Source organism: Prinia subflava, chromosome 22 (genome assembly GCF_021018805.1).
Source record: "Prinia subflava isolate CZ2003 ecotype Zambia chromosome 22, Cam_Psub_1.2, whole genome shotgun sequence".
NCBI lineage: Eukaryota > Metazoa > Chordata > Aves > Passeriformes > Cisticolidae > Prinia > Prinia subflava.
The window spans coordinates 6,366,006-6,392,921 of record NC_086268.1 but is presented as its reverse complement, the minus strand read 5'-3'; the positions used below and the strand labels follow the sequence as shown (position 1 = coordinate 6,392,921).

The following is a 26,916-nucleotide window of genomic DNA, read 5'->3' as shown; positions in this document are numbered from 1 at the left end:
TGGCCCTGAGCATCCCCAGGCCCCTCAGCAGGGCAGGAGCAGCTCTGTGCAGGTCCTACAGCACCCGCTGAGCAGGATCTCGCGGCTGAGCCCTGCGGTCCCACGGGCCTCTGGTGCACACGGTCCCAAATGACCTCAGCTGCCCCTCAGTACTCACAGGGTGTCTCTTTTCTTTGGGAGCTGAGCTTTAGGCAGTTCTCTGCCAGGTTTGAGAGCCATTGCAGGTGCTGCTGGCCCTCTGCTGCAGTGGATTTCTGTCCTTCCCCAAACCCAAACAAAGCCAGAGACGGCACAAGCCAGCCAGGACACAGAGGCACAAGGTATTGGGTTATAAATACATATAAATATAAATATAAATATAAATATAAATATAAATATAAATATAAATATAAATATAAATATAAATATAAATATAAATATAAATATAAATATAAATATAAATATAAATATAAATATAGCTGCTCCCAGGGAGGGGAGGATGGATGGTACCAGTTGCTGCAAGTCAGGGGATGTTTCCAACGCCCAGGGTGGATGGTGAACGAGGAGGTAAAGAGTTCAGAGGGATCCCAAGGGCACCCTGGCTCTGAGAGCTGCCAACAGCCCAAGGGATTGGCTGAAATATTTAGAGAGATTGAAACGACTGGAGGAATTGAAACGACTCTGTCCACCTAACTCATGTTTTCATCAGATGGTTTCTGGTTTTGGCATTTCTTTCTTGAATATCTGTGGGGAAACTCCTGTCCACCACTCTCTCCTTTAGGTTATTTAAAGCAATCCTGAGTGAAACGCCCAGCCCAGATTCCCCCTGCCAGACAGGGAAGTGCTGGGGAATTCAGAAACGTGGTTTTCTATGACTAAATGGGCTGCAAATGAGTGGCTGGGGCGGTGGGGGTGGGGTGATGAATAGCACTGAGCTAGCAGGGTCAACCTATAGCTACTTTAGGGTAAAAATGCAGCCCAAGCCACTGGAAAGGAGCGGCACCTCCCCCGATTTAATTGCTCTGAGTTCTCACCTTTGCCCGGCAGTCTGAGGTTTCTGGTGGGAACACCACAGGGAGAGAAATGTGTTTCCTATTAAGGGTTTCAATGGAGGAGGGAAAGGGAGAAAGGCAGAGACGCAGATCAGGACAGAGGAAAGCAGACAGACAGACAGACAGACGCAAGCCAGGCTGCTCCTCCCTCTCTGCTTCGGGGGCAGAGCTTTGGCTATGATGAATTTTCATTTTTGTTCCTGTTCCCCCTCCCTGGGTCAGCGACACCACGGATGGATCCACTCTCTCTGGTATAGATAATGCAGTGAGGGCTGTTCTCCCATAATTAATGTGTAAATGTGTTATCCTATGGCACCCCCACCCTTCTCTTTCTTTTATTTCCCTTGCATTCATTACTAAAAGATGGAGAAGGACTGAAAACCAGGAGAGTTTTGGTTGTTTTGGGGTTTTTTTTCCCATAAACCCTTCCCTCTCTCAAGGCAGTTCATCCTTCAGAGGGGCAGGAACATCTTGGTTCCACAGCCTCAGGGTCTGTTTAATTTGAAATTCTTTCTCACCCTCACCTTCCCCAGGCCCTGTGGCCCTCCCCACACAGCTCCTGCTGGAATCCAGGTCCTGCTGCACTTGGCAGGATGGTTTTTTTGGGCATTAACACATGGCTCAAAACCACTGAGCAGTTTTCTGCTTCCCACCACAGCCTCATTCTTTCCCCTCCAGGTTCTTCTCCTTTGTGCACACCCCACACCCTGGCCCCCAGCACCAGGGAGGGAAAGGATGGAGGTGGAAGCTCAGCTTCTTTTGATCCTCATCCCAAACACAGCATGGATGCATCCAAACCTCCCTTCCCCCTGCCCAGCAGCTGCCTGGGGAGGATTCACCCGGCAGGATGTGCTTGAGAAAGCTCAGTGGAGCCCCGAGGTGTGTGGGGATGGACACAAAGAAGGTGAATCAAGGCATGGCTCCACGAGTTTGGAGAGGGCACTAAAAGAAACATGCAAAGAAAAATGTTTGAGGAGGTGGATGGAGAGTTCCCTAAAAAAGCTACTGGGGTGTTTTGGGAGGCTCCAAAGACAGGGAGTGCTGCAGGACTGAGCTCTGCACTCTGAAATCTCCTGAGGATCAGAGAAGCTGGAATTCCTGCCAGCTTCAATGGCTTGTGGCAACAGGAAACAACTGCACCGTTTTGATCCAGGCCTAAGGCGAAGACTAAAGGTGCTGTGGGATGACTTTGTGTTACTCTCAACTGCATTACACAGCTCACCTTGAACCTTCCTTTGCTAAAACTGAGATTGAGCTTTTCTTGAGATCATGCAGATGTCGCTGGTTTGTTTTTTCAGTCTGGACTCAGATGTGCAAAATAATGTATTTCGTAGGCAGCTTTAAGGAAGTTTTCACCCTGATCAGGAGTGTGAAATGCTGAAAACTTTTGGGAAAGCTCACTCCTTGTCAGGTGAGCAAACAGCTCAGAAAGTTCAGATGGGCTTTGTTTCTTGGATAACAAACCCCAAAGCTGAGGATTCACGAATCATCACACATCCAGCTTAACCTCCCAAGAGCACAAACACCTTTAGAGAGCCTGGGCAGAGGCAATCCAGCCTGTAGGTCTGCAATTCTCTCAAATCCTCCTGTGCTTGTGGCCATCACCTATTCCCTGCCCTAAGCAGGAGCAGAGCTGAATGTCTCTGGGACAAACACCCTTCCAAAAGGGGAAAACTTGTGAAAATAAAAGCCCATGTCCCCGTGGCACTGAGCTCCAGGCTCAGCACTGCACATCCGCTGGAAGCTGTTCTGGAAAAGCCATCAGCTGCTCTGGAAGGCGTTACTCCAGGAGGGAGACACCCAGCAGTCCCCAGAGCAGTCTGTCCTGGGCTGGGAGCAGCTGAAGGAAGGAGGAACGCTTTGCCCCAATCCAACAGACAGGAGCTGCTCTAATGAGCACGGCACTCGCAGCACGTCTGGGCTCAGCACATGCAGATTCATCATCCTAAAGCTGGGGATGGACTGGGATTGAATTCCCCGTGAAAAAGGAGTGACTAATCTGCTTGAATCCAGCGAAGTTCCTCGGGTTTTGCACTGGCTTAGTAGCATAGAAATCACTGCAGGCTCTGCCCTGGCAGGACAGGATATTTGGATGATCATTATTGCAGCAGCACTTAAACATTGCAGCTGCAGGGCTCCAGGCTGTGGAGGTGTGAGGCACAGTCCCTGCTCCACAGATCCACCATCCCAGTGGAGGCACCCACTGAGAAGGCAGGATGGCTGCTGCCACTTTACAGAGAGCAAACCCTCCTAATTTCAGGTATTTAAAGGCATGCTGTGACCCAGGGACTGCTGTCCTGAATGTCAGCGTGCCTTGGTGCTTCCTTGCTGGACATGGAGACCAGTGTGACCAGACTGCAGTGTCTGAGGGTGGGTGGGATCAAGCAGGAAGTTGCTCCTGAGCAAATGGGCAGCAGCAGATGGTAAATGTGGCCACTGAAGCCAGGTTTTGGGGCTCATGCCATGAGGTCAACAATGCCGTTCCCCTGATACTGTCTTTGAACAGCCCAAACAACGGGACAAACACTGGGGATGATCCTGGAGATGCCACCCAAAGAGTTCCACTCCTCTGCCAAGCTTTCCAAATTCAGCCTGCTCCTGTGCTTTGAACACATGCAACTCCATCTCTCTGTCAATTCTCAGGCCTTATCAATAAGATGATTCAAGTGTCTCACTTGTGTGTTTATCTTGTGGGAATTTAGAAGCGTTTCCGGTTACAAAGTGCCTGCTTTCCCCAGCCCTAGTCAGCAGGCTTGGCCAAAGCACTGCTGGGTGCACAAAACCACCTTCCCACTTCCCAGGAAGGTGTGTAATTCCACAGGCAAACCTTTGAAAGCTTCCCGTGGACCAGCAGCTCTTTGCTGATGAAACTGAATTAAATTTGCCAATGGTTTTGGATGCGAAATTATTTTATTGTCCAGTCACAAGGGACAGAAATGGTTCAAATCCAACAGTTTGGTTTTTTGTTGTGAATCATTTCCTTGGCTCGACTTCTCAAGAAAAATAAAGGTGGGGCTTCAAGAGGCACCCATCTGTGATCTAACTCTTGTGCCACTGGAATCCATGAAACTCACACTGATTTTAGGCAGGGAGAGATCAACTTTGCAGAAACACCCTAAATTTTGTATCTCTGCTTCTCTGGCCAGAGGAGACATCTTCAGCTGCCTTTTCATCACAGTTGGATTTTTTAGTGGAGAAAATACACTTTTTACTTTCTCTCCCTCTGCTTCCACCTTGATTTATGGCACCTTCTGATTTTTAAGTGCTTAAATAATGATACTCCTATAAAAGTTGTTTCACTTGGAAAAACAGCAGAGCGTGTGGGGCCCAGCTCCAGTTCTCTGGCTCATCACAGCACCATTACCCTTAGCAGACCTTTGTGGGGGAAAGAAATGCTTTTAGCTCTATTTGTAGGTGAAGAGGAGACATTTGGATGCTGTGGATGTGGTCATGATTGCACAGAAGTTTTGGGAAAGCTGAAATCTAAGACTCCAGCATCAGGTGCATGTGCCTAAGGTGATGATTCCATTTGGGTCCTGGATAATGCTTTTCCAGACTGCTCACAGCTCCTGGGTTCAGGGCTTAATAGAGCAAAAACAGGATTGGATCCATCCCATACTCAAGTGTGGGACAGAAAGGAGCAATAAAGAGCTTCCACAACCTCTTTCTCAGAGTCCTGGGTCATTTGCACAACATCTGCTCAAGAATGTTTCTATATGGGGAGTCACTCTTGGGTTTTCAACTCTCTCCAACAAACCTGGGCCTACAGAAACACAGGAAATCTCCAGCCTTGGCCAGCTGTGGGTCCTGTTTGTGGGGAGGGCACAGCCCTCTAACTGTAAAGCTATGGAATGATTTGCCTGAGACAAATCAGTTAATGTCAAGTTTAATCTCCATGGCAAATATGTGGAGTTTTTTATCACATAGCCACAGATGCTGTTATCTGTAAGACTTATCTAATCTCCTTCTGAGCCCTGCTCTGTTCTTCACCTCCCTGATAGCACCAGTAGCTCCATCTGTGTTCATCTGAACTTTGCAACCCAATTTTATTCCTGTTTTCCCTGCTTGTTCTCTCTTCTTGCCTTTCCCTGTCATTTTCCCACCCCCTTGCTGTAGGAGGAGCCCTGGGAGTTCCACACCCGGGGCAGGTTACCCCAGCAGTGTGTCAGGATGGGGCTGGGCCAGGGCAATACTCACTTTCCCTGAGGTAACTGAGGTGAGAGAGCAGGATCTCCGTGTTGTAGGGGGAGGTGGTGCGCAGGAAGTCGTCCTTGTTCATTTTGCAGAGCTCCTTGCCGTCCATGTTCTGGAAGATGGTGGTGTCGATCTCCATCAGGCCGTACTCCTTGATGGCCCACTCCAGCCACTGGCGCACGTGCTCCTGGGTCCAGAGGGTGGGATCTGGCAGGAGAGAGCAGAGGATGGGCACACGCACCCCTGCAGACCCCTGCACCCTGGCAGAGCCTTAGGCACTGCTTCCATGAGCAGATAGATTGAATTTACTGATCCCACCTGGCCGGGCTGAGCACGCACTGAGCTGGAACAGGGCTCAGGAGGGATAGCCTGGCACGGTCGGCTCTGGCTGTCCCTCACCTGCCAAACCTCCCTCCTCTGCTTGGGAACAGCACTGGTGACATTTGACTCTCCTCTGGCTGGAAGAAAGCATCCCGAAGGAAGCAGATCCCTTTGGAGGGAGTTCCTGTGCCAGCTGTGGCTCTGCAGGGCTGTGCAGTGACGCCAGGGCTGTGCAAGGCCCACCGTGGGCACGGGGAGCCCACAGCTGGCATGGGAAACCCTGGGAGGGTGGGTGTCCATGATCAGCAGAGGGACCAAGAAAATACAGTAAAATAAAAATAAAGAAAAAAAAAAGAAAAAAGAGAAAAAAAGAATAGAATAGAATAGAATAGAATAGAATAGAATAGAATAGAATAGAATAGAATAGAATAGAATAGAATAGAATAGAATAGAATAGAATAGAATAGAATAGAATAGAATAGAATAGAATAGCAAAAAAGAGAGAAGAGGAGAAAAGAGAAGAGGAGAAAAAAGAAGAGGAGAAAAGAAAAGAAAAGGAAAAGAAAAGAAAAGAAAAGAAAAGAAAAGAAAAGAAAAGAAAAGAAAAGAAAAGAAAAGAAAAGAAAAGAAAAGAAAAGAAAAGAAAAGAAAAGAAAAGAAAAGAAAAGAAAAGAAAAGAAAAGAAAAGAAAAGAAAAGAAAAGAAAAGAAAAGAAAAGAAAAGAGAAAAGAAAAGAAAAGAAAAGAAAAGAAAAGAAAAGAAAAGAAAAGAAAAGAAAAGAAAAGAAAAGAAAAGAAAAGAAAAGAAAAGAAAAGAAAAGAAAAGAAAAGAAAAGAAAAGAAAGAAAAGAAAAATGGAATGGAATGGAAATTAGAATAGAATAAAATAAAATAAAATAAAATAAAATAAAATAAAATAAAATAAAATAAAATAAAATAAAATAAAATAAAATAAAATAAAATAAAATAAAATAAAATAAAATAAAATAAAATAAAATAAAATAAAATAAAATAAAATAAAATAAAATAAATAAAATGGTGTTGCTGACACAGAGCAGCTTGACCTGGGTGTGGGTCAGAGTTATCCACCCCAGGGCAGGAACACAATTCTACCTCCACTGTCCCTGTAAAGCCACCCAGCTGTGCATGGGCAGGGTGGGTTTGTGCTGTCTGGGCACCCCTGGCTGTCAGCAGAGCTGCAGCTGTGGGATCTTTATTGCTGCTGGTGACGTAAGAGACGCTCTGAGCCTGGCTGGAGCTCAGGCCCCTGGAGATGAGTGGCTGCATCAGTGGTTAAAAAAAGAAACCAGCCTTTGAATTCTGAAAAGGGTATTAGATCAGAGAGCCCCAGCAAGAGCTGGTGCCACAATAACACTTGACAGAGTCATTTTCAGAGCATATCAACATTCTCAGATGTTTCCTGTGCTGCCGCTCCCCACGGATCCCATTTCCAAGTCTGAGCTGCACATTCGTGTTCTGCTGCAGCTGGAGAGGATTGCAAAGGAGTTTGAACTTTGGAGATGTCTGCTGTGTCATTAACAGCCAGTCCAGCTCCGAGACAAACCTCAGACACCTCAGATCCCAGGAAGCTGAGAACATGGATCAGGAACATGCACAGGGCTGCAGGGCTGCTCTGGGCAGAACAAGAAACGCCTCTGCCTGGGTTTTAGTGAGGGTAAAGCAAGGTCTCAGCCCAGGGCTGGACACTGTGCCCAGGCTGAGGGCATCCCTGGGCACAAAAGGTCAGGAGGTGCCCACACCTGGCATTCCTGGGCACCTGAGCCCTGGAATAATGGCACCAAACAGGGAACAGAGACCAAGGGAACTGAAATGATAACTGAGACCTTTCCCCACTGAATCTCCAGAAAGCCTGGGCCGCTGAAAGCTGAATTCAGAACATGGAATTTACAACCCCACACCTTTGCAAGTCTGCTCTGGGAACGACAGATGGACTTCCTTCAGGTTTTGGCAATAGTTAATTGAAATTCTGCTTTCTAAGCACTGGCAAAAGGCTGCAAATTTTACAACGCAAGTATTCAAGGGAGGATTCTTGTTTTTAATTGAAAGACTTATTTTTCTTCAGTTTTGAAAACAACCCAACATCTAGAGGGCAGAGTGAATTTGTGGCCTCCCTTTAAACACTGTAAAAGACATTGAATGGTGTCTGAAAATCTGCTTTCTTGAAACATGGCTTAGAGCTCATTATTACTACTATTGTAAGCCTAATGTGACATTATTCTTGCTTATCTTCGCCCTAATGCGCTATAAATCTCCATTCTGGATTAAATTAAAATATCCAAATGCCTTTCTTGGATGACTTGGGCCTCCTCTCCTGCAGCCAGAGATCTGGGATGATGTTCATTATTGTATTCCAAAGTCTGGTAAATCTCTGCTCTTTCACAAGTATCTCAAGGGTTTGATTTGTGGATGCTCATGAGGGAGGGAGAAGTCCTTTTCCCCACTTTCCTTCAAAGAGGAGAATCCAGACTTTCTCTTCCACTGAGGGCACTGAAAAGTAATTACTCCCTTTTCAACAATGCTAAGCTTTGGCTCACCATTGGTTTTTTTTAAGCATACAGGATAAATACCCCCCTGGAACATCTTTAATAGCACAGGGACTGGTTGGTGCCAGCTCTGCCTTTCCAGGCAGGGTGACACTGGCCACAATTCTGCTGCTGTCCTCAGTCAGCTCAGCCAGGCTCTCAAACATCACCTCGAATGGGACTTCGAGATTTTCCATCAATCTTTTATTGGCTTCTCCTCACTACATTCAGTTCAAGCTTTTCCTTTTCATCCTAAATGGCAAACAAATGCTTGGGAATTGTCATCTGTTCGTGGTCAAGCCACAGCCAGGGAAAGGAGCTGAATTCCACGAGTGCATTTCCTGCTGCCAGCGCTGTGTCTGCCTGGGCTGGCTCCAGCCCTGCCTGCCCTGGTGAAACCCTCGGAGCATGGGCGAGTTCTGGGGTGTGCACTGGGCCAGCACTTGGCTCCTTTGCTGGAAAGTTCCTGGCCCTGGCTGTTTATAGGGATGTTGTTTATAAACTTCACAGGGAAAGACCTCCTCACTCCAATGAGCTTCATCCATTCTCCCCACAGCAGCTCTCAGCCCTAAGTGTCCAAATGCATCCAGAGCATCCTGCCAAATCCAGGCAGCACATGTGGATACCAAACACAAACAAAGCTGGACAGGAATGTTTCTGTGTGACAATTTTTGGAAGGATAACGCAGTTCCTGCAAAGCATAATTTTTCTGGGTTTCTACTTTTAACAAAAAAAACAAAACAAAACAAAACAAAACAAAACAAAACAAAACAAAACAAAACAAAACAAAAAAAACCCCAAACAAACAAAAAAAAAAACAAAAAAAAAGGAAACAAAATAGCTCATTTTGAATCAATCAGTATGACTTGAAAGTGCAGCTGGATCCTGAGAGCACTAGGGGAGTTATAACTTGGGTCCACTTCATTCCTCTTTGATCATCCCCTGCATGTCCCAGGAAGCAGATTCTTCTCTAACACATGACAGGAGATGGATTTGGTTCAGCACACCAAAGCAACACTTCATTCCAGGAAAAAAATTAAAAAGAAAATTTAAAAAAAAGAAAAGTAAAAACACCAATTATCAGCTGCCTATCCTGATTCAGATCATGCATTGCGACATGGGTATTCCCACTAGCAAGAAACTCAGAAGTTTTCCTTATTTTTTTTGTGTGGTTTGTAAGACAGAAAATTCCTCTGGGAGCGGATAAACAAATTAAACAAAAAGCTCTTCCAGGCAGAGTAAGGAGAGCTGCCCCAGAGTGTGGGTACCTGCGGGGACGATGACTCTCCTCTCGTTGGTGGTCATGTTGGGGGGAGGCCCGTTCTTCTCGTCCATGTAGGTGCTGTAGCTCATGGGGTTGGACTCGGTCCCTGCTCCCACCAGCTTCCCACACTTGCTCACGCTGCAGTCCACGGGGGACTCCCTGGAAGGCAAAGGGAAAGCTGGGTCACCATCACTGCCCCTGCCAGCCCTGCGGCACAGGAGGGGGCTGCCTCACAGACACGGCCCAAGGGGGGACACTCAGGGAGCTCCCTGTGTGCCAGAGGCCATTCCTGATGTGCTGCTGGGTGTCACAAGGGGCTCTGTGGGACACAAGTCACACAGGGGATCTCTGATAACACAACCAGGTGGAGTGTCCAAGGGGATGACTTCCAGACAAGGCAATGGCTCTGAAATACCGATGTTCCCAAACCGGGTAAGGAGCCAGTCCTACTGCACCAGTCTGTGGGTTATACCCCTCTCCCTCATCCCTGGCTGCTCAGCATTCCAGCAGTCCTGTAGGCAGGCTGGCTGCTCCTGGGAGCCCCTGTCGGGCTGTTCCAGCCTTCGTGGTGCTAAACACCCCTCGTGTTGCAGTGGAGCCTGGCAGTGCTCTGCTCACCTGCCCTGAGGTGCTTCTGCAGAGCTCACAGGGACACAGGGACAGCCCTTTCATGGCATCAACAAAGAGCCCAAAACACCCACCCAAAGGGACAGGGCTGTCCCCAGAGAACACCCAATGGCAGCACAGAGTCTGATTTATACAGGGCTGAACGGGATGGAGCTTGGCTGTTCCTGGAGCCTGCCAGAGCTCCAGGAGCATTTGGATAACGCTCAGGGACATGGTGGGATTGCTGGGCTGTCCTGTGCAGGGACATGAGTTTGACTCATGATCTTTGTGGGTCCCTTCCAACACAGCCTGTTCAATTATTCTATTGTTCAATTATTCAATTATTCTCTGATTAATAGTGCCACAGTTCACTACCTGGTGAGGAAATCTGGAAATCTTGGATACCCCAGTGTTGTTACGATTTTCAGACGGCACAGGAATAACAACAAGACCCTCAATATGATGGTGAAAATGAGAGCAAACTTTATTCTTCTAAATTCTACTTTTATAGAGTAGTTTGGTACAAAGAACATGATTGATTATTAGAGTCTACACCTTATTATAAACATTTTTTGCCTTATTATAAACAATTTTAAGCATGTTGGAAAAACACCACCTATGGATGGTTTCTCACTTCTCAAGGTTTGTTTGAATTCTTCTTTGAGATTTTCTTAGCCCAGAATGAGAAAGTTGCTCTCCTGCCTTTCACACAAAGACACTGGCAGAGCCTAAAGCCTAAATTCAGACCAATTGTTAGTACTACACCCCAGGCATGAGTCAGGTACTTCAGAGCCCAGTAGGGGTGTGAAAAGGGCTCTGGCCAGTTTAACTCCTGAGGTGCTGGAGTGATGAAGAGGGGACATCCAGCAGCTCGGATGGCACCGTGCCATGGCCTGGTCTACTGCAGACCCTTGGGAAGACTCTGAGTGAATTGTGAGCCTCCAAAGCCCAGGGAAGGAGCAGGGATTGTGCTTTTGTCCAGCTGCAGCAGCAGCTCCTGACTTCAGTCCCTTCAAACTCCAGCCCTGAGCCTGCCAGGCACACACAGCACATCCCATCTCGAGGGACTTCCAGGGAAGGGCACATCATTGCCCTCACCTTTCCAAGGGGGAGTTAGTGCACAGCCTCTGCATAGAGCAAGCCCAGGCTTTAGTCCCAGAGCCATCTCCAGGGCAGTTTATGCCTTGCTTTAATCCCAGAGCCATCCTCCTCCTCTGCCAGAAGCCAAGAGCTTTGGAAGGGAAGCATTCCCCACAGGGTAAGAACAGTGACAGTGCACAAATCCCACCCTCTGAGCTCAGCTGGCAAGAATCCCAAGCAGGACACTAAACAAATTTGTCTCTTAACCTGAACTGGGGGGGAGGGAGAAGTGCCTGAAATTCAGTTATCATGGCCAGGAGATAAATGCTCCACCGAGATATTCCAAGGCAGACAGTAATCTTTTCCTCATGTGGGACGAAGGGAATGTTGCTCGAAAATGGAAATAAGATGTATAACTTACACATGTTCGAATTTAGGGGTTTACTATTTCGCCTACTGTTTTTCCAGGCAGGGAACCAAAATCTGCCTTCAGAGAGGAACTGCTGAAGGCTTAAAGTCACCAGGACAGCTGGGGAGAGGCTGAGGAGCTGCAAGGACACGAGGATTTCACAGGGTGAATCAGCAGTACTGACTCCCTGTGGGAGTGCTCCTGTCAGGTGTGAAAGGAGCCTTCGTTGGCAGGAAACGGCCTCGGAGCTTGGAGCAGCAATTCTTGTTAGCATAGCTGAGAGCAGAACTAAGAATTAGTTTTATGACTTCAGTTTTCCACTTATTTAGTCCTTCTGTGGCAAGGAAACTCACTTTGCAAACACTTTGTTCAGAGATAAAGCATCCAGTTAAGAAATGTGTCAGTAATAAAGTACTGATAGTAACTTGCTGACCACTGTGTGTTTCTTGCTAACTCATGGCAAGTCACTTCTGAGAGAGCTGAGTCCTGCTGGGCACAGTCTGGGCTGGGGAGGGCCAGGGGGGCATCCAAGATGTGGGTGTGACAGTGTGATCCGGGTGTGACATCATGATCCGGGTGTGACATCATGATCCAGGTGTGACAGTGTGATCCGGGTGTGACATCATGATCCGGGTGTGACATCATGATCCGGGTGTGACATCGTGATCCGGGTGTGACAGCGTGACCCAGGTGTGACAGTATGATCCGGGTGTGACACTGTGCTCCTGGTGTGACAGTGTGATCCGGGTGTGACGATCCAGGTGCGACAGTGTGACCCAGCTGTGATGATCCAGGTGTGACACCATACTCAGGAGTGTGATGCTGTGCTCCAGGGGCTCATACTGTCTTCTAGTGTGTCACATTGTCCTCCAGGATGTGACAGTGTGATCCAGGTGTGACAGCGTGACCCAGGTGTGACACTGTTCTCAGGGGTGTGACGCTGTGCTCCAAGGAGTCATACCCTGCTCCAGGGTGTCAGACTGTGCTCAAGGGTGTCACATGATGCTCCAGGGTGTCACACAGTGTCCCAGGGAGTGATACTGTGCTCCAGGGTGTCAGATCCTGCTCCAGGCTGTCACGCTTTGTTCCAGGCTGGCACACCGTGCCCCAGGGTGTGACACTGTGCTCCATGGGCTCACATTGTGCTCCAGGCTGTCACACTCTGTTCCAGGCTGTCACACCATGCCCCAGGGTGTGACACTGTGCTCCAGGGTCTCACATTGTGCTCCAGGGTCTCAGAATGTTCTCCAGAGGCTCAGACTGTTGTGGCCGTTGGTCACTGTCCCTGGTGAGTGACCAGCCTGCTCTTCTGCCCTTCCTGGGGACCAGGGTTCTCTCTCCCATCCTGCTCTGGAGTTAAATTTCCCTGGAAAATGCCCCAGAACATAGGACAGGCACTATTTATGATCCAGTATTTCCATATATTCCTCATACAGCTCCATGAGGAAATGTTCCAGCACAGACCCCACCTGCAGTGCAGGGTCCAGTTCTGGGGTCCCCAACACAAGAAGGATATGGAGCTGCTGGAGCAAATCCAGAGGAGAACAGGGAGATGCTCCAGGGCTGGAGCCCCTCTGCTCTAGAGCCAGGCTGGGAGAGCTGGGGGTGCTCACCTGGAGAGGAGAAGGCTCCAGGGAGAGCTCAGAGCCCCTGCCAGGGCCTAAAGAGGCTCCAGGAGAGCTGGAGAGGGGCTGGGGACAAGGGATGGAGGGACAGGACACAGGGAATGGCTTCCACTGCCAGAGGACAGGGATGGATGGAATATTGTGCAGGAATTGTTCCCTGGCAGGGTGGGGAGGCCCTGGCACAGGGTGCCCAGAGCAGCTGTGGCTGCCCCTGGATCCCTGGCAGTGCCCAAGGCCAGGCTGGACAGGGCTTGGAGCAGCCTGGGACAGGGGAAGGTGTCCCTGCCCATGGCAGGGGTTTGGATTTGGACAATGTCTAAGGTCTCTTCCAGCCCAAACCTCTCAGGGATTCTGTGACTCTGTGATATCCAGACTCTTGGATAGCAATACCTTCTAAAGAGCCTCTCCATATTTCTGCTGGCATGGAATGAGCACAGGGACAGAGCAGAGTCCCAGTCCAGGGCTGGCTGTGCTCCCTGCTCACACTGTGCACACTCACATGACCCTCACAGTGAAGTAACCAAAATAACCCTGGGGCTGTGAGGTCCCCTCAGTGTTTTTGTGATGATTTTTCACATCACAGACTCTGCTCTGGCAGTTCAGACCCTGCCCATCCCTTGCTGTGTGTCTCAGCAGCCAAACCCAGACAGGCAAGTACCAGAAACATCTGGCAGAAAGGTCTGAAGAGAACTTTAGGGACTGAGGTGGCCCTACCAGGCACTGAGGGCAGAGGAGCCACCCCATTAGTCCTGCAGGACACTGAGTGTGCTCCAGGTACCTGGCAGGGTTATGTCCATGTGGCTGCAGAGCTGTGTCCCATCCCTCTGGGGAAATTTTCAGGATGGCTGCATGCAGAGCTAGCCCTGAAGGACACACATAACTGGGAACAGCATCACCCAAACTGAACTGGGCAGGAGACTGATCTCAGTCTCTGAGAAAACGCCATGGAATCTTCAGTGACAACGAGTGAGAGGATCCTTGACTTTGTGTCCTCTGGAACTGAGCATTTCTTACCAAACACAGACTTTTCTTGGGAACTGAGACAGTTCTGCCAGTCTGAGTCACCTGTGCAGCTCCTGCCTTGCCCCAGCCCCAGGTGAGGGATTTATCCCAGCAGGAGGGGAGGGTAGCTGTGGCCACACGGGGAAGGATTCAGCCTGGGGAACAACAACAGTGTCAGAGGAGGGCAGGGAGCTGTGGATGGTGTATTCATGGAATATCACTCCTGCCTCAGCTCATGCATCACCCACAGGCAGGCTGGGATTCATAGAAATACCCCCTCATCATCTGAAAGGGTTTGTGTGAGGGCATTCCAGATGCCAGATCAATCCCTGACTTTTCCCAGAGACTCCAGCTGTTCCAGTGGCTCTCCACGCTGGGTTTGCTCAGGCTCTGGCAGGAAGCACTGTGGACACACACAGGTAAATGGATACAGGCTGATTTCACAAGCTCTCTGGAGCACAGTCCCTGTGCCAGGGGCAGAGTCCAAGGAACGTGAAGCAGAACTCATTCCCACTGTCCAAAGGCTCCTTGTTCCAGTGGCTCTCTCTGGGGATGCCAAGAGTTTGGTGTTTGGGAAAGCTTTTCCAAGACTGGCCAAAATGGACAAGCAGCTCGCCTGGCACTGCCCAGTAAATCTCTGTACAGCTCCAGCCTGGGCTCCAGATGTGTGGAAATAAAGCGATCACTGTCCCAGGGCTCTGTCTAGGAATCACCTATGGCTTCTGCTTGAAAGAGCAAACTAACAGATTTCAGGAATTTCTGAACCTGACTCAGGGGAATATTTCCTCCTTTCTATCCCTCTTTTTCTATCCCTTCATCCCACCTGTCTTCCACCTCTCTTATCTTTTTGAATTTGCTACTTTTTGGTGTAGAGCCCCATTTTAATTTGTTGTTGTTGTTGAGTGAAGGAAGGAAGAACAGACACTGGGATTCTGCTTGTGGTTCCCTCTTACAGAGGGAGCAGTCAGCTCCTCCAAACTTGCATCTGCCTGTGCTTCAACCCTGCCTTGGGAGGAGGGAAACTCGCTCTGGGAGAGGCTGCTGAACTGCCAAAAGGATGGCAAAGCTCAGGTTGTTTGTCCCAGGCAGGTGAAGGCAAACAGGAGGGAGATGCTGGGGCAGAAGGACCCGGCAAATCCCACTAGAGGGCTCACACGCCGCTCCGCGGGGAGCTCATCCCTGCAGACACCAAGGTCCCTTTGGCTTGGTCTGCCACAGTCCCCGGTGCACAAACACCTTGCTGGGTCGCCCAAGCTTGGCGTAATTTTCATGTTCTGAAGCAAGAGAAACACCAAATCACAGAATCTCAGAGGGGTTTGGGCTGGAGAGACCCTTCAAGCCCATCCAGTGCTACCCCTGCCATGGCAGGGACACCTTCCACTGTCCCAGGCTACTCCAAGCCCTGTCCAGCCCAGCCTTGAACACTGCCAGGGATCCAGGGACAGCCACAGCTGCTCTGGGCTTCTCTGCAGAACGGTTCCAAAGCACTGACTTCATTACTTCAGCTGGACAAAATCCGTGCCACAGCTGGGATTGCCCAGAGAATTTGCCCTCATCCATCAGCACAGGAGAGTTTTCTTTCACGTTTGAAGATGAGACACATTTTGTAAGATTTTTAAAAAATCACTCACTGGGTTTAGCTGCAAATGCAGATCTGGAGAAGCTCAGGAAATACAGTTAAGATCTGGAATTCCTGTTGCTTGGTTCATTTGGAATTTATGTAAAATATAAGGAGAACTCCATTATTAACATTGGTTGTAAATTGGGTTAAACTTTACCCAGCATTCCTCTAAATAATGCCCCTCATTTATTCAGTAAAATTTCAAATGTGAAAGATTTCTTTGTTTATTTTGTTTTGGTTTTTAAATATAATTTTAAATGAGTTTTGCTCTGAGCAAGGTGCTGTCTGTGAGGGCAAGGGCAAATTTTGAGGCCATAACGTGCCTCAGGCTCTGATAACAGTAGAGGAGTTCATGAAATTTCTACATCTGAATCTTGCAATAATACAGAATTCCCATCTTCTCCCCTAAAACATTGATCTTCACCTGAGCATCCCCTAAAGACAGTTAGGATGCACTTATCTGAAATTTTTTTTCCAGTTTGAGGGTAAACCAGGGGATCCTGACATGGGGTAGAAAGCTGGGTGGGTTTTCCATGTTGTACAGCATTTGGAGAGGTCCTTCAAAGACCCTTCTCCCACCCTGCTGAGGACCAAACCAGCTCATCACACCCTCAGCCCTGCTTCTGGTTCCTGAGAGGAAGAGAAAAGCTGGGCACTGTCCCTGCTGTCCCCACTGCCAGGTCCCTGGAGCTGTGTCTCTGCCAGAGCACACAGCCCCCCTCCAGCCCTGGCAGCACTGCCAGCTCAGGGGACAGCACCACACAGGCTGATCCTGCTGAAGAGGCAGCTGCAGCACGGGGACAGGGTACTGGAGCAGGCAGAGAGGCAGGGACAGAGGCAGGGTGGAACTGGGTGTTGTTCAGCCTGCAGCTGGAGTTAAGTGGCATTGGCATTGGGGCTGGGGTTGGGGTTGGCATTGGGATTGGGGCTGGCATTGGGATTGAGGCTGGTGTTGGGATTGGGGTTGGGTTTGGCATTAGCGTTGGGGTTGGGGTTGGGTTTGGCATTAGCGTTGGGGTTGGGGTTAGGATTGGGGTTGGGTTTGGCTTTGGCATTGGCATTGGAATTGGCATTGGCATTGGCGTTGGTGTCAGCGTTGGGGTTGGGACTGACATTGGGGTTGGTGTTGGCATTGGCGTTGGCGTTGGTATTGGCATTGGCATTGGGGTTGGCGTTGGCATTGGCATTGGCATTGGCGTTGGCATTGGCATTGGTGTTGGCATTGGTGTTGGCGTTGGAATTGGCGTTGGCATTGGCATTGGCATTGCCGTTGGTGTTGGCGTTGGTATTGGCATTGGCGTTGGAATTGGCATTGGCGTTGGCATTGGTGTTGGCATTGGCACTGGCATTGGCGTTGGCATTGGCACTGGCATTTGCATTGGTGTTGGCATTGGCGTTACTGTTGGTGTTGGCATTGGTGTTGACATTGGCATTGGTGTTGGTGTTGGCATTGGCATTGGCATTGGCATTGGCATTGGCATTGGCATTGGCATTGGCTTTGGCATTGGCGTTGGCGTTGGTGTTGGCGTTGGCATTGGCATTGGCATTGGTGTTGCCGTTGGTGTTGGCATTGGCGTTGGTGTTGGTGTTGACATTGGTGTTGGTGTTGGAGTTGGGGTTGCCATTGCCTTTGGCACTGGCGTTGGCATTGGCATTGGCATTGGTGTTGGCATTGGTGTTGGTGTTGGCATTGGCACTGGCATTGGCGTTGGTGTTGGCGTTGGCATTGGTGTTGGCATTGGCATTGGTGTTGCCGTTGGTGTTGGCACTGGCATTGGCATTGGCATTGGCGTTGACGTTGGCGTTGGCGTTGTCATTGGCATTGCTGCTGGCGTTGGCGCTGGTGTTGGTGTTGGAGTTGGGGTTGCCATTGCCTTTGGCATTGGCGTTGGCATTGGCGCTGGCGTTGGGATTGCCTGGCTGTGTGGGTTTGGCCAGGCAGCTGATGGGCAGGGCAGTGAGTGATTGGAGTGGCCCAGTCCATCCCCACAGACTGGGATGGACATGCAGGGAAAGGAGGAGGGGATGGGGGATGCAGGGAAATGTTCTCCTGTCCTGGGTGCCCTGGAGCTCCCATGCTAGAGAGTTATCCAGAGGCAGGGTGGCAGCTCTGGCAGTGCATGGCCCTGACATTCACATGGCCCTTTCTTCTCTCCTGACAGGGGGTTACCTCTCTTTAGGGACACTGAGCACACATTTTGTGTCCAAGAACCTCAGAGCTTTGAGCAAGTCCGTAAAGGATTTCCTGTTTGCCCAGAGCCAACACACTCCAAGGGCCTTTTCCACGACTCCCAAGGCTCCTACAGTTGTTCATGAATCAGTTTGTCCAGGGAGAGCTATTGCCCTTTGTTCTGAGCAGAGGAGGAAGTGGGCACACAGGAATCACCACAGAAGGACAGCCCAGGACATTTCATTCCAGAGCACATGGAACACTCAGACAACTTGGGTGTACAGGTATGGACACACTCAGAATGATACAGAACCTGTGCTTCCAGGACCTGCAGAGCACAGACACCTGTGGTTTGTGGCAGCTCAGCTGCTGTGGAAGGCTCCTTTTCCCTGCCAGATTTCCCTGGGACAGAGGAGTGGAAAGGGAGGAACCCCTCTGTGTGTGTGTGTCTGGCACTGTGGGTGTGAGCAACTGCAGCAATCACAGAATCCCAAGATGGTTTGGGCTGGGAGGGATCTTAAAGCTCATCCCATCTCCTGCCATGGGCAGGGACACCTCCACCACCCCAGGTTGGTCTAAGCCCCATCCTTGATTTGGGTAGCCTGGCAGTGCTGCAAAGACTCCTTTCTCCTTTTCCTAAGGAAACCATCCTTGGTAGCCAAAGGTAACCCCAATGATTATCAAAACCCCAGGTAGTTTCAAGACCCATCCTTCTCTCTGTGGTATGTTTTTTCAGGAAATAACTCATTTTCCCTTGTTTTACCCCAGCTCTGAGATTGGGAACACAGTGCAAATACCCACGTGGTTTTCATGAAGTCAAGAAATGCTACTGAGGTACAATCAGGGTGAGATCGAGTTCAGCCTGCAAATGATCCCCACGAGAGAGCAACTGCCATAAAGGCCTTTATCTGAGGGTGAAATCAGCATCTACTGTACACTCATGAAGAAAAAACAACACGCTGCTGTTTGATGTCTTTACCAGCATCATCTGTCTGTAGAGGGCTGAAAGTGCAAGGCTGCTTTCTGTTTCCAACTCTGTGCTCTGCTGTGTTCTCAGAAACCAGGAAAATGTGCTGCTAAACTCACCCTAAAGTAGAAAAACCCTTGAGAGTCTCACTGGGCAGCACTACAAATGCTAGAGATGTTTGTGACTTTGAAATGCAAATCACATTTTAAATTAATGTGAATTATAGAAGCTTTTGCTAAAAAACAATAGTGTATCTATATTATATCTATATTTAAAATTGAAATACATATTAGAAATTTTTACACTTAAAATTATGTTCAAGAAGGTGAAAATTGTTTCCAGGCTGTGGACTTGTAGTAATGTTTCTAAAAGGGGCTACCTGAGCTGCAATACCAAAATGTTTTCAAGCCATTCAGTTTCCCATTGACCAGGGAAATGATGCACCTCTAAGGACAAATGACAGCGGCTGGGCTGTCCTTTGGCTGTGAGCTGGGCAGGTTACACCATCCCCAGTAACCCTGTGGGGGTTCACAGCCTTCTCCAGTTCCTGAATTCCCTATGTCACCTCTATCCACTCAGAAGGGATGGGCACAGGCCTTTGGTTTTGTTCCACCTCACAGACTCCTATAAAGAACCTCAGTCTCCTCTTTCTCCCTTCTCCATCAAAGAACTTTGCATTTCCAGAGGTTTGCTTGTGCCCTGGGAGAGCACAAATAAAAAGAGTCCTTCACTGGAGCCCTTGCAGCCCAGCAGTGCAGCTTTCGGTGCTTCACTGGCAGAAACTCTGATTATTGCTGCGTGTTCCCCTCTGCGAGCCCCTGGAACCGTGGCACATCCCTGAGGTGCTGAACTCAGAGGTGAGATGTGGGATTTACAGCAGTGTTTGCAGCGTGAGCTCTGCCCGGGCGGTCTCCTGCCTAGTCTGTTCATGGGGATGGGGAGGGACACATCCTGCAGAGCTGCATGAGCAGGATGCTCAGGCTGTTAAAAACGAGTCACAGAAGAAGGAATTGCAGGAGAGTGGGACATGGTCGTGCAGAGAAGTTTGTTATGTGTGGGACAAGAGCACAAATGGAGAGTGTGTGCTTTGCCTTTGTTTGGACTCAGGGTTTGGATTCAGGAGTTGGATTCAATGATCCCTGTGGGTCCCTCCCAACCTGGGTTTTCTGTGATTATGTGATTAAGACTCTCTGAGTGCGGGGAGGGTCTTTCCTTACCTGGATCCGTTCATGTGGTCGTACTCCCGTTTGACACTGACCCTCACGGGCTGGTTGATCCACTCCTGCTGGGGGGGCAGGGGGTTGATCTTGTGGGGCTGCCCGAAGTCGGGGCTGCCGGAGGCCGTCATGTCCTTGGGGAGCTGTGCGGCCGCGCCGTACGTGGGGTCAAACAGGGACTGGTCGTCGCTCACCACCGACAGAGCCTCCTGGGGAGAGACAGAAGCAGCCCTCAGAGCCCTGACTAAAGCAGGAACTGCCCTCTGGTTCTCCCTGCGAGCTGGGGAACACCTGCAGGGCCCCACAGCTGCCCCACACTGGCTGCCACTGCCACCTGCCAGGGAACCAGAGCCCGGGCTCCAGGAACCCCTGTGCAAAGCAGGGCTTGCCTTGCTCTGCTTTGCTGGCTGCAATTTCCACCTGCCAGGGGGAGTCAGAGCCTTTGGGGTCCAGGAACCCCTATGCAAACCAGGGCTTGCTCTGCTCTGCTTTGCTGGCTGCTGGCTTTGAGTGGGAGCAGCGTTCAGGTTCAGTGGAGCTCTGCAAACAGTGGAGAAGCTGCTAGGGCTGTCACCTCTCGGGGGCTGTGTCACCCCACGGGGCTGTGTCACCCCAAAGCTCACTGTGAGCACCTTCAGCCCCAGTCCCAGCAACTGCCCTGCCCTCCTGCTGCACTGCTGCTCCAAACCCAGCTGCTGTGTAGGGGCAGCAACTCTGGAGTGGCACGTGAAGGTCTCTACATCTCCTTTCGGAGGGTTTGTGTGCTGCTTGTGTTTTGAGGTTGCTGCTGAAGGAGAAGCAGCCAGAACAGGTCACAGTTATGGGTGTTTGTGGTGGGGGAAAAATGCATTACTTTACGCTTTTTGTTTATTTTGTGGGAAGTGAAGGGCTGGTGTGTTACCCAATTGTGCATTTCTAGAAATGCTTAAAAACAGGAAATTGTTATCCCCCCAACTTTTTTTTTTTTTTTTTTTTTTTTTTTTTTTTTTTTTTTTTTTTTTTTTTTTTTTTTTTTTTTTTTTTTTTTTTTTTTTTTTTTTTCCCTTCCCTTGCTGAAACTCCAAATATTGACAAAAAGTTCTGACTATCAGTTTCCTTGGGTGGGTGTGCTCTGGTTTTCCAAGCAAGGAGTGCTGGGCTCCTGATGGCTTTGGCACAGCCCTGCCTGACTCAAAGTGCATCTGGCAAGGGCTGCCTGTTCTGGAGGGGCTCAGTTAACCACACACAACACAGCTGCCTTTATGAGTGGCAGGGCAGAAACTAAATGAGGAACCTCCCGTGCTGAAAGCACCCCCCACTTTAATGTGAGCTGATGGAGCAGACTCCAAAACAAAGCTACAGGCTCACCTACTCTGGGCCCTGAGCACTCAAAAGCCACCCAGCAGTGGTGTGTGGGCTGCAGGGGGTCACTGAACACACAGCTGAAACCTGGTGTGTGCTAACCCACAGTACACAACATTCACAGGGCACAGCCTGAACAGGGAGCTTCTAAAAATAATAGATTATTGCTCTCTCCCCTCCCCCCAGTAGTTGTTTTGGAGGTTTGTTTTCAAAATTCTTCCATAACCAGGGTGGGAAACAGAAATCCTGAAAGCTTAGAGAAGTGCAGCTCCTGGAATGACACAAGAATCTAAGCACAAATCAAATACCACCAGGTTCATGGTATCATCACAAAAAATGTCAGTAATTCAGAGTCTGCTGGGTAAACATGAAAATCTCCCTCAGCCTGAAGTTAACCCACTTAGAGATAGTCAGGCTTTCAAAACCCAGCACTTTTCTATCTCTGATCTCAGATCATGTAATAAACCCAAACAAACTGAAATGGCCTAGAATTGGAGTGGGCTTGACTAAGTTTGAATTCAAAAGAGCCCTCAAACATCTGCATAAATCCTGCTGAAGTTCCAGCATTTGCTGCAATTTGTGGTCAACCTCTCACACTGGTTACAGCCACTAAACAGCAAAAAGGAGGGTTTTACCCCACACTGCCCAGTGGTGGTTGGTGAAAGGAGCTCAAGCTGTGTTCAACCTTTCCTGCAGCTTTTCCTTGGTGGGTTCACAACCTTTCAAAAATATTCCTCCGTTTTTCAGCTTTAGAGTAAGGGAGGGAGTGGAAGGTGTCCCTGGGAAGGGTGGGTGTAAATTGTGTCAGAAACCCCTCAATGGGCTGGCATCATCTCCAGGCTGCCAACTTTGCCTGTGCAGGAAGGTACAAGGACAAGAGATGGTTTCAGTCTTGAAAGGGAGCAAGCCTTCCCATCAGATATCAGGATTTCCTGCTCCTCTGATTCACTGAGGTCAGGATTCACCCAGGCAGGGGTTTCCAAATGAGACATTTTCTGCAGGCTTTTATTTTCTTGCAGTACAAAAAGTGTCGGGTTCCCTGCCTGAGGTAGTGGGTGAACCCCACACTGGGCTGCTGGGCTGGCTTACAGCCCTCTAGAGCCAGCCTCAGCTGGGTAGAGACAAGAGAAACGTGAGTACCACTGCAAATCCATCAGATAAAGATTCTGCACGTTTGGGTTTGGAGATTTCCAGTCTAAAAATATACTCTAAAAACATACACAAAATTGGGATTTTTCTGGGGAAACAATATCTGGGAAAATAACTATAATGACAGTTATCCCACAAAATCAGTGTGAGAGATTGGTCACAGGATTTTTTTACTGGCAATTCGGCAGGACTTATGCAGGGGTTGGGGGGGTTCTTCGGAATTCAAGCTTAGTCAGGCACTCTTAATTCCAGGCTGCTTTTTCTGCCTAAAGCCATTTTTCTTCTGAAGAAAGGTTCTGGTGGTAAAGAAATTGGAAAGCAGGGATGTCTCTGGCTGTCCCCAAAACCCCCAAACCTGACAACGCTCCACAGAATAACCCTGGACCAAGATCAATGGTGGGGCTGCACTGACTACAACACTACATACACAAGTACACAGTGCTCTGTGACACAGAGAACCTCCTCAGATAAGGATCTTCCTTGAAAGACCAAGTGGCTGCTCAGCCGCTGTCTGCTCAGCCCTGTCTGCATGCACTGGTGTTAACTGGGACAGCAACAACCTCACTGGGGCACTGGGACTGAGCTCTGCCTTGTGCTGCATGAACAGTTTCAGGCCTGAAAGCAGGAGAAGGAATCCGAATGCTCCGGCTGCTCCTGGCAGCTCCTGGGCCAGGAGTGGCTTGAGCTAAACCCGAGCACAAAGGCTCAGCCCCAGGGGAGCTGAGCAACCCTGGCAGATGAGGAGAGATAGGGCTGGTGACACCTGCTGAGCTGCAGGAGCGCAGCTCAAGCCGTGCTGGTGACATGCACGGGGAGCGGGTGGCACCGAGCCAGCCCCGCTGCCACCGGTGCAGCCCTGCGCCCACGTCCATGGCTCACAGACAAAACATGGGGGCACGCAGCAGGCAGCCTCTGCTGGCTGGGGAGCCCCTGCGCAGGGCCAGGGCTGCCTGGGACTCAGGCGAGCTGTCCTGGAGGGGCCAGGGCTCAGCTCCAGGCTGCGGGGAACGCATCCAACCTTCCCTGTGCTTGCTGTGGGGCTCAGCTCCCCAGGCAGGGCCAGGCCCACCTTCGAAAGCCCAGCCTGTTCAGGAGGGGTTTGGCTGAGGAGGAGAGCAGCAGCCCTGTGAAATACTGAGCGTCTCTCCCCTGGAATCGAGAGCTACGCAGTGTTTGGAGACTGGGAGAACACTCCGAGGTGTCCCAGGTGCCAAGACAGCCTGTCCAGACAGGGCACAGACCGCCAGGTCCCCCCACGCCGCTGCCTCAGCCTGTGGCCTTGGGCCGGCCAGCCTGGGGCTGACACAGGGGCTGTGTGTGCTCCTCTGGCATATACGTTACGTTATAGTGCCTCTGGGAATAGGCTGGCCTCAGTTTTTCCAGGTTTTAATCACATTCCTGGCATAAATGTGGCCGTGGCAGCTCGCAGCACGTCCAGCTCCCCGGGCAGACCAGCCCCAGCCTCTCCAGGGCAGCCCACCAATGACTGCCACAAACAAGGCTCCCAAGGAGCTGGCACACACTCCTGCATCCCTCAGGCAGGACTCTGTGGTGTGGCTCTTGTTTATACAGCAGTTTCCAGCGGTAGAGAGTGAATTATCAGGTTGGCCTTTATTTGGGTGAGCCATCCTGACCCAGGTCCCAGGTGTGAGTGGGACATAGCAGGAGGCACAGTTTGGCTTTGGCTGTGAGGGCAGGAGCAGCCAGTCTGACATTCTGGGAGTGCTGACAAGCCAGCAGTGCTTCAACCACATTTTCCTGATCTCCCTGCAAAGGGAGATGACACACACACTTTAGCAGATTTTTCACTTAGTCAATGAATTGAACAGGACATTTGAGAAAGGAGAAAGGTGAGGAGAACAAGGCTGGTGAGGTGAGCAGTCAGTGTTGTCACCCCAGGCGTCCCCAGTAACTGAGGTTATTCCATGTGTGTGCAATGAGATTTCACTGAACATCAACTTTTAGCTCTCTACATTCACTTTTCTGGCCATAACCACATTTAAAAGGCATTGCTAAAGATGAAAGCTGCATCCTCCTCCACAAAGGCTGACTGAGAAGAGCAGACAGTGCTGAGTACCTGAACCATTGTGCCATGGAGAGATGACTCCACCGCTAGAGGGGTGGCTGTTTTCTTTCCTTTTTCCCCCCTCCCCAAAATTTCACCGCTCCTGGTGCTGTGAGAAAATCACTCCTGAAATATTTTTGTAAAGAGAATGTTGCCAACACAGACCTGAAGAGCCCAGACCTAGCAATGTAAAACACCAAAATCCAAGGTTAGCAGCCTCACACTCAGCCCAGGGTTTGCACCGAGGAGCAGCCCTGGAGTAGAGATGACTTTGGCACTGCAGTGTTACAAGTCAGCATTTCTGCTGCCAGTATCTCATACGAGCACAGAGATAACATCAGACTTACAAGAAAGTGAGTCAAATAAATTCAAAAAGGAGCAGGGCCTGTGCTGACTGTGGGGCAGCACATTTGGATGGATTGGGCACTGGATTGGAGGACAGAGTGTTCTTATCCCTGCCCTTGATCTTTGGCATCAGCTTTCGGGGGCACTCCCCTCTCCCTGCCTTGTTCCTCCCCTATTGCCCTGTTCTGTGCTCACTGTGGGGCACTGAGCCCCGGCCGGTGCTGCCTCTGGGGCACAGACAGGGATCCTTTGGACACACTCTCAGATATCTACTCTTCCCTTGCTCCTAATCTAACCAAGAATTCCCTCTGCAGCTTTTCCAGATCACTTTTCCTGAGGTTTGCTCCTGCTATTCCACCTTCCTTACAGGATGTGATTGGGGCAGGGACTTCCCAGAACTCCCCCTAGAAAACTGTAATCATGAACATTTGGTTGCCAACAACCACAATCCAATCTTGTGCCCTTCTCAATCCACTGAAGTCCTGCTTTGAAGCTTTTCCTGGCTGCAGCTGGAGGTCCATCACTCCCCCAGTGAGCCCAGCAGGATGAGAGCTGTCACTGCCAAGGTGCTTTGTTCTTCTCCCTTGTACCCACTTGCAGCACTGCCCAGTGCTGCTCACAGCATTTCCCCTCTGAGCTGGTGGTGGTGGGGCTGGGACACCCCAACTGCTGGAACCCCTGCCCAGAGCTGTCCCTGCCCCAGGAAGGGTGGAGGGATGGCACGAGATGCAGGCTGCTGTCACAGAATCATGGAATGGTTTGGGTTGGAAGGGGCCTTAAATCTCATCCCATTCCACCTCCTGCCAAGAGCAGGGACACCTTCCCCTACCCCAGGTTGCTCCAAGCCCCTTTCCCTGCTGCAGCAGCACTCAGGGTTAAGAAGGCAGCAAACCTTTAACACTGTGTCCAAGCCTCTGCAGATCTGAGAATTTTTGTAGGTATAACAGAGGGGTTTCATTTAATTATTTCAAGGCATCCCACACCGCAGGTTTTTGCCCCAGTTCACACTGGAGACTTGCTCAGAGCCACAGAGCAGGACAGTGACCTGGACAAAGAGCCACCCACTCGGCCCAGGCTGCCTTTCCTTCCCTTTCCTCCCCTTTCCTCCCCTTTCCTTCTCTTTCCTTCCCTTTCCTTCCCTTTCCTCCCCTTTCTTTCCCTTCCCTTTCTGCCAAGGCTGCTCCATCCAAGGGTAGCTTGACAGCCTTGGAATACACCATAATTCCTTCACAGTTCAAATGAATGGGAAACCACGAAGTGGTAGCTCATGTTAGGGGGAAACAAAGAAGGAGTAAGAGCAGCAGAAACAGCAAAAACACTGAGAAACACCAAAACCACCCTGAAATTATTGGGGCAAAATGATTTGGTAAAACTCCTCATAAGGAAAAATACATTTATATCGAAATCTTTTGGGGGTTATTTTTATGTTCACTATTCCCATGAAATTTCATATCAGGTGGGTAAAAGAAGGTTACTAAAATCAGTGCTCTGTTATTTTCATCTCAAGATCCCCAAAAGCAGACTTTAAAAGGATAAAAATAGAAATCATTCTCCTGTGCTTCCCTTCTCAGAAAAGCACTTCAGGCACACTTTTATAGGATCTGGACCAATGACTTTTTTCCTCAGTCTAGACTTCACATTAGTGGTTTCAGGGCCTGCTTTGGTTTGTATCCAGCCAACTGGGAATAACCAGGTGACAGTTTCTCCTTCCCAGCAAGTTGCTGCATTAAGCATAATGATAAGGAGATTTAAACCAGGCCTGGAACTGTGGGAAATCCTCAGGAAAAGCCTCTGTGAGGTCTCAGCATAGACCCAGGAATGGAGGTGGGATTTAAAAAGAACCTGCCAAAATTATCTCTGTGGCCCCTTGACCTCTGGAAAGTAAATGTGGTGAAAGCTGAGACTGGAGGGACCATCCCATCCCCATCACATACATCCCCAAATCCTGGAGCGTGCTGCAGCTCTTC

The 26,916-nt window shown here is 49.7% G+C and overlaps 1 protein-coding gene across 4 annotated transcripts in view; it reads right to left on the bottom strand.

Moving 5' to 3' along the window:
• The window catches only part of FLI1 (Fli-1 proto-oncogene, ETS transcription factor), an 88,740-nt gene that overhangs the window by 20,274 nt on the left and 41,550 nt on the right, over positions 1-26,916 (bottom strand). For all 4 annotated transcript variants that reach the window (XM_063417756.1, XM_063417758.1, XM_063417759.1 and 1 more), the window contains 3 exons: positions 20,050-20,258; positions 9,357-9,511; positions 5,229-5,432 (listed from right to left, as the gene is read on the bottom strand). In XM_063417756.1, coding sequence (XP_063273826.1) covers positions 5,229-5,432; positions 9,357-9,511; positions 20,050-20,258 — 568 coding nt within the window. The remainder of the gene's footprint in view (positions 1-5,228; positions 5,433-9,356; positions 9,512-20,049; positions 20,259-26,916) is intronic.